Source organism: Epinephelus lanceolatus, chromosome 5 (genome assembly GCF_041903045.1).
Source record: "Epinephelus lanceolatus isolate andai-2023 chromosome 5, ASM4190304v1, whole genome shotgun sequence".
NCBI classification, from domain to species: Eukaryota; Metazoa; Chordata; class Actinopteri; order Perciformes; family Serranidae; genus Epinephelus; species Epinephelus lanceolatus.
The window spans coordinates 31,766,382-31,783,234 of NC_135738.1; the positions used below are offsets into that span (position 1 = coordinate 31,766,382).

Sequence of the window (16,853 nt, forward strand, 5' to 3'; positions counted from 1 at the left end):
AATGCTCTCGGATGTTTTTCTTGTCAGCGTGTTTGGCTCTGCCTTTATCAAATGTAGTTTGCTTCCTGTTTTCGCAAAGTCTCTGGGAACATTTCTGCCACTTTGGAATGTTTGTGTCAGTTATTCATTCAGAGAAATGTTTTGGGGTTTTTTGCTCTTGCAGCAGATGTGCCAAGGCTGAAGGCTAGTTCAGGGTTGGGTCACTTGCCATTGAGTGCAAAGTTTCACCTGTTGTGTTGACAAGTGCTGCCTGTCTATGCAAACTAACATTGCAAGGGGAGAGCAGAGGCGAGTCTACATATGGTTCCTGTAAGACTTGACCCCAGACCCAGACTTAAAACCTACCCACACAGACACACATGCACAAACGCACACACACAATCATATTCTGTGCTGCTCCTAGCAGGCAGGAGGAATGTTATAGGTTAACTCAGAGGAAGTCAGCCTGCAGGCCAGTGCTTATGCAGGGCCCCAGCTCGCTCTGGCCTGGACAATGTCCTACAGTGAGCTTGGAAGCAGCCAGCGCACAGCACAGGAAACAGCTCTCATGCTCCACTATTTCACTCAAGCTTTTTTTTTTTTTTTGCATTCAGATCTCTATCTTTCCCCATTTGCTACTTCTCTGTGCTTCCTTGTCTGTCTTCTGCTGTCACAGTTCATACGTAATTCTACTTTTCAACTTCACTTTAAAATGCATCCATGTCTTCTCCAACTTCATTCCACTAAGTGTATTTAAAGCCTGTGGCACACTCTTCCCTTGGTTGTGGGAAGCCAGCTTGGCTCAGTGCATTGGAAGAGCTCTGCCCCAGAAATGTCACTGATACAAAGTATTTCCAACTGAACTGCGTAGTCCATGTAATATATGGAGAGCTTTTTAGGCCCAGAACCAGCAGTATATGGGGCATTTAACACCAAGGGAGGCCTGTGACGCATTTCGCTTCTGCTTTTGTAACAGGCCCTGGTGCACTTGAGGTGTTTGTAGACATCCCACTAGTCGAGGAACTGCCACAATCTTCTTGCGAAAATGACAACTTTTGTCTAAAGATATTAGGGCTGCGACACTGACATGGATACAGACGCACAGGAACGTATTAAGATGCACTGACACAAACCATAAACACATACTGGTACTAGGGCTGCACGGTATATGCGGTAGACGGTAGAAATGATATAAATTTGGCCCACAGTAGAGATTTGCGCTCTACCGTCCTATCGTCGATGACGTCATGAGCACAGAGACAGCGGAGCAAGAGGAGCTGGTTCACGTCCGTGATTTAGCGTATCACGTGCAACATGTGTTGCTGGAGAACTTGTGAGTGAGTGAGTTAATGTCTTATGAACAGCCCCGGACTTCTCAGACTCTTTTAGCGACTTACCTCTCAGAGGGAACTCATTCAGTGTCTCCTCTGGCAGCAGCACAGCGTCTCTCCCTCTCCTCTCTCGCCGTGCGCACACGGGAGTTGGTTTTTGGCAAGAGAGTTTGTCATAAACCTTTGGTAATGTAAACCTATGTGACGCTAGGTGCTCCACAAAAAACTCCATATGTGAATGTGTGATAGTTGTGGTATCATAGCAGCCTGTCACAGGTTACAGTGTGATGATTAGAGGAGAAATGGCAGAGCATAAAGGTCCAGGTGGAAAAAACACAACTCAGTCATTTAGGATTTTGCTAAAAGAAGGAAATTACATTTTGATAATGATCCCAGGGGACATTTTGCACCATAGAGTACTGGGTTTTAATTTTGAGTTTTGAGATCTGCATTCTGCACAATAAATGCTCTAAAAAATACATTATATCTTTGCTTTTGTTGTTGTTGTTTTTTTTTTATCAATTTAGCTTTGCTAAGGGACTACAAAACCCATTCAGAAACACTTCTATCACAACTTTTACACTTAAATTTATACCGCGATATATACCATTACCGTGAAGGGATTCGATTTATACCGTGATATGAATTTTAGGTCATACCGCCCAGCCCTAACTGGTACACGTATGTGCCTGCTTGCTTGTCTCAGCTATAGTGCCTAACTATGGAGTGAGTTTATTGGTCATCAAAACATCCGACATAACCGTTTTTTTCCTACACACTGATCTGACTCTTCATCTTTCTAATTCTTCTGAGTAACATGTCATAAAGGATACCAAGATATTTATTTCCCACAGCTGATCTTAAATCTATCTGTTTCCCTGGTTTATTTAGGAAAGACCAGAACCTGCTGTCTCCAGTCAACTGTTGGTACCTGCTGCTGAACCAGGTGAGGAGGGAGAGTAAGGACCACGCCACACTGAGCGACATCTACCTCAACAACGTCATCATGAGGTTCATGCAGATCAGTGAGGACTCCACACGGCTACTCAAGAAGGTGAGGGTGGACAACACATTTATTCACATTTCGGTCATAAAATACAACTCTCTCTTCTACAACTCTACGGCCACCAGAACCACAATGAACCACTTGTAATGTCACAGTAGGTATGATGTAATCTTCCAGTTCTTCAAGTTTATTTCAAATATGGTCAAAAATAGAGGTGCTTTGTGGTTGGAGAAGTTAAAAAAAAACATGGGTTTTAGGTGTTAGGGCTGAAAGGGAATCCAAAAAAAGTGTGCAGACTGAAAAGAAATCAGACAGTGTTTAAAAAGAAAGCTGATGACAGCAAAATTGCACAGACAGTTGTGAGAAATGTGGGACATAGCATACAGGGTACAAGAAAGGAAACACTTTTTGTGTGCTTACTTTAACATTGCTGCGTTTACAGGCCTTGTTCACCCACTGGAACACACTGCTCATTTCATTCTATTCTAATATGTAGTATAAACAAACACAACACAAATTCACTTTTATTGGTGAAAACAACCTTGAGTTCCAAACAGACTGTGGATGCTGCCTGCTTTCTTTAACCCTTTGAAATCTGAGAAAATTGTCTTGAATTCTGTGAAAAGTCAGTGAGCAACTTGAGAAGAAATGGGTAAAAAGTACAAGAAAATTACCTGATAATTGGCAAAAAAAAGTAGTTAAAAGTACAAGAAAAATATCTTAAAAATAGCAAAAAAAAAAAAAAAAAAAAACAGCAGCCAAAAAGTAAAAAGTGCAAGCAGATGCCCTGAAAATTAGCGAAAAAAAAAAAAGTACAAGAAAACTACCTGAAAATTAGCAACAAAAGAAAATAGTTAAAGTACAAGAAAAATACTCGGAAATTGGCCAAAAAAAAAAAAAAAAAAAAAAAAATAGTAAAAAGAGCAAGAAAATGACCTGAAAATTAGCCAGAGTACAAGCAAATTACCTGCAAATTGGAAAAAAAAGTACAAGAAAAATACCTTAAAAACAACAAAAATAAAGTAAAAAGTGAACTGAAAATTAGCAAAAAATAAAAAAATGTTAAAAAGTACAAGAAAACGACCTCAAAAATTACAGCTTCCTGGATATTTTTCCCTAGTTTATGGTTTAAGTATTATTGTATGATATATATGATTATTATTTTCTAAATCTTCTATTTTCATGTCAGTGTGTGGGACATGCCAAGTTGCTTATTACCTTTTTTTACTTGTTGGAAGAAAATTAAACCCATTTGCTCAGGGTTCAAAGGTTTAAATACTTGTGAAAGATGTCTTAAAGCAGCACAAAAGTGATGTCGATCCAGGTTTCGGAGGGTTAGGTACCTCTGTCTAACTATTTCATCTCCTTATGATTTTTTTAAATGCCACAACCTCCCTCACTCTTTCCTTTTTTAACTTTCTACTGTACTGGTGTTTGACCTCTGCTGGAAGAGGTCAGATGTGACTTTTCTTTGATCAACAAAACAGAAGTTTGAACTCACCACTAACGTAATCCAGATTTTTCACGGCGGTCAGATCGGGCAGTGGTGTCTCCAGTCACTCATGCGACATAAACAGTCTTTCACTTTCAATTAACCCATTCATTTGACAACAAAGTATATTTAGTCGCATGATGTGCAGGATACGTTCAGCATATATTCAGCTTTGCGTTTGATGGGACGAAACTCTGTTTGGCTCCTGTGGTTTAGTTTTGTGAATTAGAGTAATGCAGAGGAACCTCGGTCACCGCAGTTTCAGATCAGTATGCCTTCACTCTCTCGTCTGAGGACTGTGGCTTCATGGCTGAAACCGGGCCTCTGCTGCATTTCCACCACAAAGACGACAACTCCCTAAAAGATTATGAGCTCCTATGCTGCAGGAGTCACATGAACTCACCACAGGCCTAAATTACAAAGTGGCTTTTCTTCAGAGGAGCGCCTTTGTGTCAGTTAAGCCTGTGCGACTCTGTTTCTCCTCTCTTTCTTTCTGTCGCTCGTTGCTCCTGACCATCTAACCCCTAGATTCAAAAAGTAAAAGTAAGACTCATTTATTCGTTCTCTTGTCTCTTGATAGTTGTGGTTTCATCTGATCGTGCGGGGGGCGTGGTCTTTTAGTACTCACCCGAGCCCCCAACACACAAACAGGAAGCTGCAGCAGTCATTTCCTTTTGATAGTGTTTAAAGGTTTATGGTTCTACTAATGAGGCCAGATGTGAAACAGACAGTCATTTTTCAGATGTGACACTCGTTGCCTCCCCTGACTCAACACACTTTGATGATTATAATGATAGACTGCCTCCAGTGCTGATTTACATTTTTAGTATAACTCTAAAGACGCTTCTCCAGATCCCCGCAATTTGTAGGGTAGTGTGCCTGCCCCCCTTCCACACACACACACACATACACTAGTCCTATCACTGCTCCACCTGCATCATTATGGCTGTGGAATCTGCTGTGCCTAACCACATTGTGTGATAGTCATCCCTTTAAAGTTTGCAGTGCAGTTTTTTCAGCGCATCCAGGTGACATTGTACAGACAAACAGCAGACTGGTGGGAGGTCCAGGTTCATAGGAGACCCGAGACACCGCTCGCCCTCTAATTAAAGCTTCCTTGAGCCTTTGATCTCAGGAGAGCTTCAGTAACGAGGCACAAACAACAGAGAAGTCCCCCATGTTACGTGGGCTCCCTCACAGCTTCGAGAAGACAGCTGTACCATTGTCATTCTTCCAGCACATCAAAGAACCTGTGTTTTTATTTCCTTGTAGTATGTTCAAGTTTCATGCTGTGAGGTGGAACAGAGGAGGAGGAGGAGGACTCCAGAGTAGCCCTCGTGTCTCCGGCAGTCAACATCCTCCGGTTGACCCATTTGCCATGTGCATTTATTTCTACAGTGCTGAGTTGTGGTTACTTTCTAAAACAACTACAGCCATGATTTCTTTTAGAAACAGCCCATTTTGGCTTTTTTTGTTTGAAAACAGGAGTCAAATAGTGGACCTCTCTTTCCTTCTTCATGCTTGGACAGATCTTATCACATGTATTCAGTTTTCATTATTCATACAACTGGCTCTTTGTTTTACTCGCACTGTTTTATTTATGGAAGTCACGTTCTGTGGCTGCAGCTACAAGGTGGAGATCCCAAAGCTTGAGGCAGTTTTGAACTCTTTCTCAGGCAAAGCGTGTGCTGGGTAGTGTTTATTTTATAATAAGCTTTTATCACTTAAAGCAACTTTAAGCCTTGATAAAATGTAAAGAGTTAAGTTGTACAAACTTTTACCCCAATATACTTGTCATGAATGTTGCCATTAGCTACAAAGCCCCAAACCTTTTTTATACCAGGCTGTAATAATTTTTATTTCTGCTGTTGGGCATTTTTAACATGGGGGTCTATGGGAGTTGACTCAGTCAGCCTCAAGTGGCCATTAGAGGAACTGCAGTTTTTGGCACTTCCACACTGGCTTCATTTTTCAGTGCTGGAGGTTGCCACTTGGAAGAAGCCTGCACTAGGTGTTCATACAGTATGATGATACATATGTCTCTGATAGAAGTCAATAAACAGTGTGAAACATTATTCATCTAATTTTGGAGAGTGACATGCAGTGATCAATACAAGTCTAATGGCTGCGCTTTAAGTACAGAGCTTAAGTGTAGACTGTATAAATAATGGATGTAGCTACCATGATGTCACCCATTGGTTTGTGGACTGCCGTTCTGAAGCCTTGAGTCTGGCAGTTTTGACGTCACCATCTTGGTTTTTTGGAGCCAGAAATGACCGTAATAGACTGCAGCGAGGCCTCGCAGACAGCCTGAGACTCAAGCGGCCCTGCCCTAAAATACACATAAACGTGGGCCTTGAAAAAAATTGTAAACAGGTGAGTTCTGATAAAATTTACCCCCATACAGTTGTCTTAAAGAGAAAATTATCTATGGAGACCAAAACTGTTTTTTGTACCAGGCTGTAAACATGTTTACATCTGCTGCAAAGTTGGACATTTTAACATTGGAGTCTACAGGGATTTGCTTTGTTTTGGAGCCAGCCTCAAGTGGACATTCCATGAACTGCAGTTTTTGGCACTTCCGCTTGGCTTCATTTTTCAGCCTCGGAGGATGTTGCTTGAGCTGAAGTCAGGATGTGTTAAGCCTAGCTTTGAATAAAGACTGGAAGTTGGGGAAACGGCTATTTAAGCCTTGTCAAGAGTGAAATAATGCCTGTAAGCACCTCCAACACTCACTCATTTACTTGTTTGTTTAAAAATGCCAGCCTGTGGTTTTGCAGGGAGTTTTGTGATGGAGTTCTTTCTTGCTAATCAGCAGCTGGGTGCAGTGATGTGCAGAGCCACTGAAAGTCTATCTCTCACAGTGAGGTTGCCAGGTTTGGTGCCAGTGTGTCTTTTTGTTGAAGCCCAAACCTGGGCTTAATGACCAGCCAGAGACGCTGCATAGAACTGCTGACAGATGGTTGAACTGTAAACACAAAACCCTAAAACCACAAATTGGCATTTTTTGTCATTACATGTGTGGGTTAAACAAACAACATACATTGTGTAAATAAGACAGCTTAAGAGTTGTTCATAACCAGACAAAGTTAGGCTAGCTGTTTCCTCTTTTTTCCAGTCTACTTGCTAATCTAAGGACTCCAGCTCTGTACTCACTGACTCAACATGATACTGTGTAAATAAATAATTGTACTTCCCAAAAAGTTAAACTGTTATTTTGACGTTAATGAAAGAGTTTATGTCATTTGGTCAAAACTTCCTTTTTTTAATACATCAGCCAAGACCTTGTCAAAGTTTATGCTGTGAATATTAACTGTGTTATTGTGACAAGACATTTAGATCTGTGCGGAGCACCACACACACACACACACACACACACACACACACACACACACAGGCCCTGCAGGGTGTACAACTGCCCTCTCTGTACCATGATTAATGTCAGTGGCAATATGAAACCCACCGCTCCCCAGAGGCTGACTTGGTTTCTCCTCTCTGAGGTTGTTTCATCTTTCTAATGTGGTTGGAATACAGATGGTATGATCCTAAAAGGGGAAACCCATTTTAGGATCTTTTTAATGAATTAGACCGAACTTGAACCTCCTCAACTGAGATTCCTTTAAAATGAAAGAGGGTAGATTGTGCAAATTAAATCAAAGACTGCAGTTACACAACACAGTATTTAGTGAACATCCCTTATTGCTTGTAATTTGAGGTATACAGCGTGTGTATGTTAGATTTAGTGACACTTTGAAAGGAGATATTATTTCACAGACTTCTTAAAAGCATTAGATGTAGCTTTTCTGGAGAATGCACTCTAAACATGTCTTGAATGTAATGCTGCTTTACTTTCATCTCTTGTCTTTACTTCTCTCTCACACACACACACACACACATTCTTGCAGCTCATGTGATCCCTGAGAAGGCTTTTCATTGAGCCCTGGATCACTTCCCAGCTTTCTCAATGGAGAAGAGCTGACGAGTGTTAGATCTGACAGATAGTCAAAGGTTCTGTCCTCTGAACTGACGGTTGCTAATGGGTTTTCCCACAGGAGAAGGCCTGTGTCTTTGTGAGCTTTATGATATGCAAGGATCCACGATTTATAGGCAGTTCACTGAAAATGTGGTACTGTCATGTTTTGCGAGATACAATTACAGATCTACTCAAGGACAAGATCATCCTATAATTGACTAAAAAACTCAAGAGTGTTCCGTAGCTTTCTCATCTACACTCATTCTCAAACATCCATGAGTTTGACTCTTGCCAAGTTTGGTGCTTTAAAAGCCCAGGTTATCCAGGCTTACAGGCTGTTTGCACTCTGATTAGGTAAGAGCTACAAATCAGGGAACTGACAGACCAGGTGGCGGTTAGGAAGATGTTGCCAATCGGTCAGGTCACCCAGCACGACACTCTCTAATTTCAGACACCTGCCTGGCAGCCGTTAACTGAGAGTGTAATCCTCTTTGCTGTCTTTTCACATGCTTAGACATTGTGCAGCTTTACCTGTGAGCGACTAGTGAAAACATCGGTGACAGTTTATGTGTTTGTGCGCAGAACTTTTCACAAGATTGATTCTGTCTTGGTCTCTTGCATGTTGACAGTTCAGCAGAGTCATTTTACAGCTGAGAGTTGGCATAACTGTGCATCAATTTGTGCATCATCACTTGGATTATTGAGGTGTGTGCCCTTAATAAAGCCTCTTACCTGTTGCCAACACCCACATGAGGCCACACGTGTGCAAGGCAACTGACTCATCTAATCTCAAGACAGGAAATCCCAAACATTGTTCAGTGTTTAAAATATTATTGCCATGTACATCAAATGCATACAATGTGACATAGAAATGCTTCAGCTTACCTCTGTGTATGCATTGGACCCTGCAGCTGATACCAGCAGACGGACTGGTCGCACATTCTGGTTGTCTTAAATTGCACCCATTACAAAACCATGGCTCAGAAAATTCTCATAAATCTTGTTTAGCGCATATTTTATAAAGCTAATGCTGTTCAGCAATCAACAAGCTAGTTCTTTATTTATTATATGCACAACAATTGCAGAGAATCAGTTGCTGGCAAAGACCATTTTAAGTCTCGGGCTCCCTCCATCAGTGCTTATTAAATATGTATTAAAAAAGATCACACAAGTAAAAACAAAATGAGAAACTGAACATAAAATAGCACAAGTTAAATAAGGGATAAAATATAACAAATAAAATCTAACTGAATGTAAGCAGCAATGTAGTAAGTATATGTGCATTATGATAAGTATATGTATGTATACAGAGGTGTAGACAGTAAAGCAACGTATATGAAAGTTGAAAGGACATTATAATGGTAAAGCACCAAGGCCTGCAGGATAAAGCTGTCCCTGACCCTTTTGTTTCGAGACTGGATGCTATGGTACTGTCTGTTTGACACAGTTTGGGCCTGGGGTGATTGGGGTCTCTGATAATCCTGTGGGCGTCTTCCTACACCGCTGGGTGTAAAAGGGTTCCATGGGTGGCAACTTCATCCTGGTGATGTACTTGGCAGTTCTCAACACCCTCTGTCAAGACAGTGATGCAGCCAGTCAGGATACTGTCGATGGTGTACCTGCAGAAGTTGCAGAGTATCCTAGAGTCAAATTAAACCCTCTCAGCCTGTGAAGGAAGCCCTACAATGTACTTTAAAAAGTTTTCCTCCACATTTTCCCAAACCATCGACCATAGCGCACTCTCTGTGTACAACAACATCTCTTAAAAGTACCTGGTGGGGTTTTCTTGTGAACAAACAAAAGTTAACATTCAGTATTTCTTACCGTTGTGTGTTTCCCTGAGATCTAGCAAGTGCATTGAGTTCATTTCTCTCCTCATTAAACTTTTGCGAAATCTAAATTTTCACACTTTAAAACCTGCGTTGTTTACGTCCACGTAGCTTGTTGTCTTCTTCTGTCTTGCCTTTGTTGGCACATTGCTAGGTCTCTTGTGTATTGTGTTGCCCATCTATTTGCATACACGCACAGCAACAAAAAACAGGACCTCCTTATAAAAACATCACTCCATAGCACTGCTCTTGGTCAGAAACTCCATAGGGTGACATTAATAATGACTGATTGCAGTTGTAGATGTAGCATTAGTTTATTTTGACCATCCTTGCCCTTTAAATGAGTGTGGTGCTCCATTCGTAATCAGAAGTGCATCACCACTCTATCCCCCTGCACTTGGTGGTTCAGTACCCTCACAGAACTCTCTTACAGCCTTTTGCCGGGAGCGGCTCCCAGAATGAGATTTGTCTGAGGATAATTGGGTTAGAGAAAGACCTGAAGTGCGGGACGAGGCTGTAACATCATCCACATAGCAGAGCATGGTATCAACTGTAGAGAGATCAAAAATTCATTGTCATGACTCATAATCTCATGAACATATGATACAGTATGTGAGTCAGTGTGAGGGAAATATGGGAGCTGCACAGTTAAATTAATAGCAAAAGCCCCTCTGAATCCATCACGGCATCACTGTTAAACTGTATCTGACAACCTCGAGGTGCATTAACGTGGGCGTGTGTGTGTGATAGTATTACTGAGTCAGCCTTGTGGCACGGTTGATTGAGTTAACATATTTGGGAAAAATCTTTCACGTTGAGACGTAGGAGCCAGATAATGTGTTGAGCATGTGGACGGTGAAACTCGAGCTGTGTTCGAAGATTTGAGTGGAAAAGTCGTAGTGACACCGATACCACTTTCGCACAGAAGCCCTGTATTAAACACATGATGATGAATCCACTGTTCTGTTTTGTATCTGTACTGTTCAAACCATGAGTCAATGTCTGGTCATTTTCCACTATTTCTATAAAACCTAATATCTTGTGGCCAGATTTGTCAAGTTTAGGTTCAGTAAAAGTGGTTGCTGTTGTGTTTATAATGGAGTTGGACTACTGACAACGTGGTGCAGCTGTGTTGGTTTTAATGGGGTATTAACTGTACTTTTTGTTTGGGAAGACTATTTTTGTGGATTTAATTGTTTTAAATCACTGATTTGTTGTAGTGGTCTAATTGTTTGTACGTCTGTGCTTCTTTTTCAGAGCAAGGAAATAGCCTTTCAGCTTCAGGAAGATTTAATGAAGGTCCTAAATGAGCTATACACGGTAAGTACTAATGACCCAAGTACATTGTCTTTGCTCTGGTTGAGACTGGTTTATAGCAGTGAGCTAACTAACTTCTAAATATCTGTAACCATTGAAAACTTTAACCTCTTGTAGCTTTATGATGCCTGGTTGAAGTCTGTTTGCTTGAATGTTTAATATTTCATCCCTCAAAGTGACTGCTCAAACTGAAGGGAAAGTCTGATTTCTTTTACAGCACAAAATTGTGAAACACAATCTCTCTTACCCTGATGAACTTGCTATTCAAACTGTGAAGTATCAACATTATGTTTGCTCGGCTCATTAGAGTTCATATTCTCTGTTTTTAATGGATCTTCTCGGCTTAGTTTTCTTGCTCTTCAAAACAAATTCATGCAAAGCCACACCAGGGGGTTGGCGCCAAATAGCAACTCGTGGATACATTTTCTGTCTTTAAAAAAAGAAAGATTATTTATTTTTGGCATTGTTGCCTTCGTTCAAAAGTTGATAGACAGATAGGAAGTCTTGGGAGAGAGTGAGAGAGATTACATGCAGCAAAGGTCCCCAGTACGAACTGTTTTCTCATACGAATTCCAGACACCGGCTTGAGTTTCTCTTTCACCCATGTAGCACACAACAGGAGATTGTCTGTGTCAGAGGTGTTCTCACCTATGGGAATTGTTCGGTTTGATTTGGCGAAGGGTGGCGCCTGGCTAGAGTGTGCAGGAGGCAGGTTGTGACGCATATTACAATGTGTTCACATAGCCAGTTTGTAATTTGGTCTTAATCAACAGTCTCTTGCCATTCATTGAATGTGTCTGAAGATTTCAGCTTCAGCCCTTACCAGCAGAAGCTCCTTAATCTAGTCATCTCTCTAGTTAGACAGTTTCATTGCTGTCTTTGCATAAATGACCTTTCTTTTTCACATCTGATGTTTGTTCTCTTCCAGTTTTGTTAAAGCCACATAATAGAGGAGATGTATTACAGTTACAGACATGTCCACTCCCTCGCTGTAAACTCTCCGAACAGTTACCTCCTCTATTCACACATGGGCTCTTTGGACATTACAAGGACATTGCAGCAGAGTGCTGGCAGGATAAAGCCCGTAAAGTCCGATCCAACTGAAGTGGACAATTAAATTCTGACATACAGCTCCTCTGGATGGCTTGAGGTTTGCAGTGCATGTGTGGAAGGGACTAGGGATGTTGCTATTACATGGTATGCGCCTGGTTAACATAGCAGTGTCTGCAGACCTTTGAACCCAGAGGGTGAATTTTCGCAGGTGTCTCTCAGTAACGTTTCACCAGACCATCAAACTTCTGTATCAAACAAGCTTCAAGTTTCTTAAAGGCCATTTCATTGCCTTTGTTCAATGACTTGTAAGTAGTTGTGTGATTCTCTGACCTTGGTGGACAAACGTACCTAAATCATGAATCAATAGCTAATTCCTTTGCCTTAATTGTCCCAGTCAGCCCTGCTAGCCTACTGGCTCAGTTTAATGCCTCACACATGTTGGTGACAATCAGATGCTCGTGTGTTCTTAGACAGGATGACTGGATGGAATTGAGACCACGTTGTTTATGTGTGATTGCTATGAGTTTATACTGTTTATGAGGTCACTCATAGGCATCAACACTGATGAACACAACATCTATCAATCAATTAATTCCTTCCCAATGATCACTGGGATTGTGTTGAGCTTCATTAATCAGCATGTTAACCTGGGATGTACATAGATGGAGATGAGAGTGGAGGCAGTTGTTGTTGCCTCCCAAGCGACGGAGTGCAAAGCAGCTCAACCTGCTTATACAGTCTCCAGTTTCTCACTATAGAGGATTACAGTGGTTACATTTCCAGTTGATGGCTGCGCTGCTCCAAACACAGCAGACGTGTTACTCCAAACTCAATGTGTGTCACTCTCACCACAGTCCACACTCCATATTTCACCCGGTTTAGCCCCTGTGGGAAGACCCACACCCACACACACACACACACCCACACACACACACACACACACACACACACATGCACTGCGTAGCTGTTGCATCAGACAGCCACAGTCCTGATGTCGGCCTCCGCCAATGAAATAACAGGTCTGCTCCGTCTCTAAATATGTCCCTCTAAAAGAAACACCAAAGTAAACACAGGCAGTGGCAGACTCCAGACCAGTAAGTGAGGAGTACAGGGCCCAAGGTCAGTCACCCATCTCTAAACTGGTTCCAGTTAGGCCAAACCCCACCAAAGGCGAAGGGCTCCAGACAAGTCAGGCTTTGCTTCGTTGTTCCACTCGTACAGAAATAGCTCAGTTTGGGGGAACGATGTTTAGATTTTGAGATGGGTGAGTCTCTATTTGTTCTGCAGTTGAGGTTTTGTGCAGACAAGTGTATCACATACACAGGTTGTGGAGCTGTAATTTGCTGGAGTTAGTTCATTCCAGGTTAAACCACCGGTGCTCCATATTGCTGCCTTCTCCTGGGAGTTTGAGTGTATTGTCTGCCTTTGTTTTCAGTTCACTACATGTTGGCCAGCTGCCATGAACCCATGTAGCTTTACAGGAAAGTGTTAGAAAAATTTGACTGAATGTAGTGTATGTTGAGAGATTCACACAGCGTGTTTTATTTGCTGTCTTTTAATATATTTTCTTCCAAAGCAAAGATTACATAAAAGCATACAAAAAGCTTTCACGGTCTGTCTTGTTTTAATGATTTTTTTAATCATTAAATCATTTAAAGATAGTTCTGTAGAATAGAGTACAAACGCCTTTCCCCTCCTGTCCTTTTCTTTGCTTTTCTTTTGTTTCCTACTCCTTTACTTTCCTCTCCTCCTACACCCATGGGTGCGTGACTTCTGTAAGGACAAGATTACCTTGTATTTTACAGTTGGCACTTTGCAAGATGGCAGCTTCACATGGTTTAACATTTGGTGGATGCAGTTTTCTCTTGATAGTGCACCTGCATTTTGTTTTTATACCTGCATACCCAATACCAGAATTAATCCTTCGCTAAGTCCCGCCCCTGGATGCAGACTGGCCAATTATAACATGGCATCGGCTCGGCTCGTGCTCCATAGACTCTAATGCTTTCTACTGCAGTCTGCATACTTATTTTATATAACAATCAGTAATGATACTGTACATGCTAATTTCTCATTCTTATGCATGTGTGAGGGTCAGTGAGTTCCTTTGCGGATGACTCCATGTCAGCACCGTGGACTCGATTTTTCTCCCACAGCCAGTGATTCATCCGCACTGTCCTCAGAGCCCCGCACACGTGTGTCAGTTCTCCTGACGACATGTGCCAGTGCTAATGAGACTTTAAAAATCTCTCTTCTGTCTTGAAGAACTCACTGTTTGTGTTTGGTGGTTTACCTTTCTACTTAACTGTTGAGTCATTGCCTAATGGATCCATGGAGCGTATGAGTAACACTCACACTCCAACTATCTCTGAAGTGGATGACTCAAACTTCAGGATATAATGCTAATCCGCCGTTCATCAAGATAATGCATTTCCCTTGTGCTTAATAGCTACAGTGTGATGACAATAGGGGTGAAAGGGTTCTGCTTATTTGCCATTATAGCCCACACAAAAAGATATATTTCTTTTTAGCTATCTAAGAAGCATGTGCTACGTTAAACAGATATGAACAACAATAGTTAGGGCCAGCAAGGTGCAACACATGAATATCTTTTTGATGTTTTAAAACACAATTTAAAAGAAATTGCATTTACTTGTTTGACAAGAGCTGAATTGTCCCTCAAAAAGAGTTCAACCTCCATCTTAATACCCTCATGTGAAAACCAGAGGGCAAACCCAAACCTTTTTCCTGTGTGTATTTTTGAAACACAGATCAATGAAGGCAGCATGTTAGATTTAGCTACAGTGATTTGTGGCAGTTGTGGTCGTATGAGTCCCTCATATAAAAAAGGCTGGAGAGAATCTGTCATTGGTTTGTGGTTTAGGGAGAGAGGAACTGCCTGCTGTGAGTTGAATTGAATCAATTTGTGATGAATGAGCGGGTCAAAGTATGGAAGCCTTAGTTGTGGGTTATAAAAGGTCGGTCTCGACTATATGAAGATGGATTATTCTGACCTTTGACCTGGCAGAAACTGACCTGGAACTCACACCAAAGCAGCACGGTTTCAGGATTTTGCCAGTTTTAAAAAGGAAGTAATGACAAACAGTCCTTAAAATTATTTTCTCCGCAGCTTAATGACACTTTTATTTGTCTCCAGGTGATGAAGACCTACCACATGTACCACTCGGAGAGTATCAGTGCCGAGAGCAAGCTGAAGGAGGCTGAGAAGCAAGAGGAGAAGCAGATCGGCAGGGGAGATCCGGTCTTCAGCATCCGAATGGAGGACAAATACCAGAGGCGCAGCTCTGTGAAGAAAATCGAGAAGATGAAAGAGAAGGTAGAACTCCAGGGGGTTCACAAATGCTAACAACTTTATTCCAATTTAAACTTAGTTAGTAGTCACACCATTCACTTTCCCATTAGGTGTTTTCTTTCAGTAGTTTGAGCAAACAAAATGTCTGATTAGAAAACTCATTAGGCCACAGCATGGCTGCTCCTTACAAGTCCCGCTGACCTAAGTAAAGGAAAACACACTGAAAGCATTGTCACAGCCAAAGAGCAGGCTTTGTGTTCTCAGAACAGGTCTGCTTTCTGTTAAATCTCTGTGACAAATGATTCAATGGCTTTTTTAACACGACTCTTCCTGGAATGCATTTGGGAAGTGTTAAAATATGGATGACTTGGAAGCGAGTGAGTCAGAGCCCTATTGGTCAGTGAAGTGGTGACTAACTATCAGCCTTGTGTTTGTCTGGTAGAGAGGAAGTGTAGGGTAAAGACAGATGGCTCAGACTGAGGTATTCCAGTTGAAGTGAAGGACACAGGCTGTTTTTAGTTTAGGCTTTTCTTTTTTTTGTTCTTGTTCCCCTTTCTTTGGTTGCTATTTTTAACATAATTTAACTTATGTCTCCTCTAATGTTTATTGAAGCTGTTGTTTTGCCAGTAATCCAGTCTCAGCGCTGAGATGCGCCGAGTGTGCCGAGACATAAAAGCACAATCACTTGTCAAAAAGGCAATTCTTGACTCATTAAATTCATCCTCCCTCGTTCGCTCTGTTGCTGTCTGTTTCTCATTCTGTGCTTCTAATTCTCTCATCAGCGTCAAGCCAAGTACTCCGAGAACAAGCTGAAGTCGATCAAAGCGCGGAACGAGTACCTACTGACACTGGAAGCGTCAAACTCCTCCGTTTTCAAATACTACATCCACGACTTGTCAGACTTAATTGATGTAAGTATAAAACCACATGCTTGTGTCAGCCCTGTTTTGAGACAACTTCATCCTCAGCACAAACTTGTTTGTCTCCAGGAGACAGGGGAAAGTTTTTGCTGAAGACATCCTTACATAAACAGAACACACTTTGCATTCATCTTTCTATCGGCTGATTTCCCCCCACCTAAGGTTGATTTGTTTCTTTGTGCTCTGCAGGCAGAAAACCCATTGCTATTCAGGTTTTTTTCTTGTCACAGACTTTTAGAAGATATTTAAAATCATGATCAGAGGAATGACTGATGACTTTTGCAGCTGTGCCTGATATAAAAGAGATCTTAGGGCACCAGACTGTGGGATGGAAATTACAGTGCAGGACTGAATTAAAGCAGCTTATTAACTTTTGTGATGAAGACTATTCTTTCCTCTTTTCTTCTCTTTGTGTCATTATTGAAAACCCACATATTATATTCAGTTCCACTGCGTTTTCCTGACATCTTGTCACTGTTTTGAAACGCTTCCACATCTTTCAGACTGTCTGAATGGACCCTGACCCTCAAACCTACTGTTTGTTGTTGTCATGTTCATTTGTGGGTCATTCAGTACAGCACTCACGTCTTTATGCTCTGTCTTGCAAGCAGTTTGCTTTGTTTGACCTTTTTGTACCAAT

The 16,853-nt window shown here is 41.5% G+C and overlaps 1 protein-coding gene across 4 annotated transcripts in view; it reads left to right on the top strand.

Annotated features, from left to right (window-relative positions):
- Window positions 1-16,853, top strand: part of srgap1a (SLIT-ROBO Rho GTPase activating protein 1a) — a 99,024-nt gene that overhangs the window by 43,702 nt on the left and 38,469 nt on the right. For all 4 annotated transcript variants that reach the window (XM_033621495.2, XM_033621496.2, XM_033621499.2 and 1 more), the window contains exons 3-6: window positions 2,202-2,364; window positions 10,868-10,930; window positions 15,138-15,317; window positions 16,076-16,204. In XM_033621495.2, coding sequence (XP_033477386.1) covers window positions 2,202-2,364; window positions 10,868-10,930; window positions 15,138-15,317; window positions 16,076-16,204 — 535 coding nt within the window. The remainder of the gene's footprint in view (window positions 1-2,201; window positions 2,365-10,867; window positions 10,931-15,137; window positions 15,318-16,075; window positions 16,205-16,853) is intronic.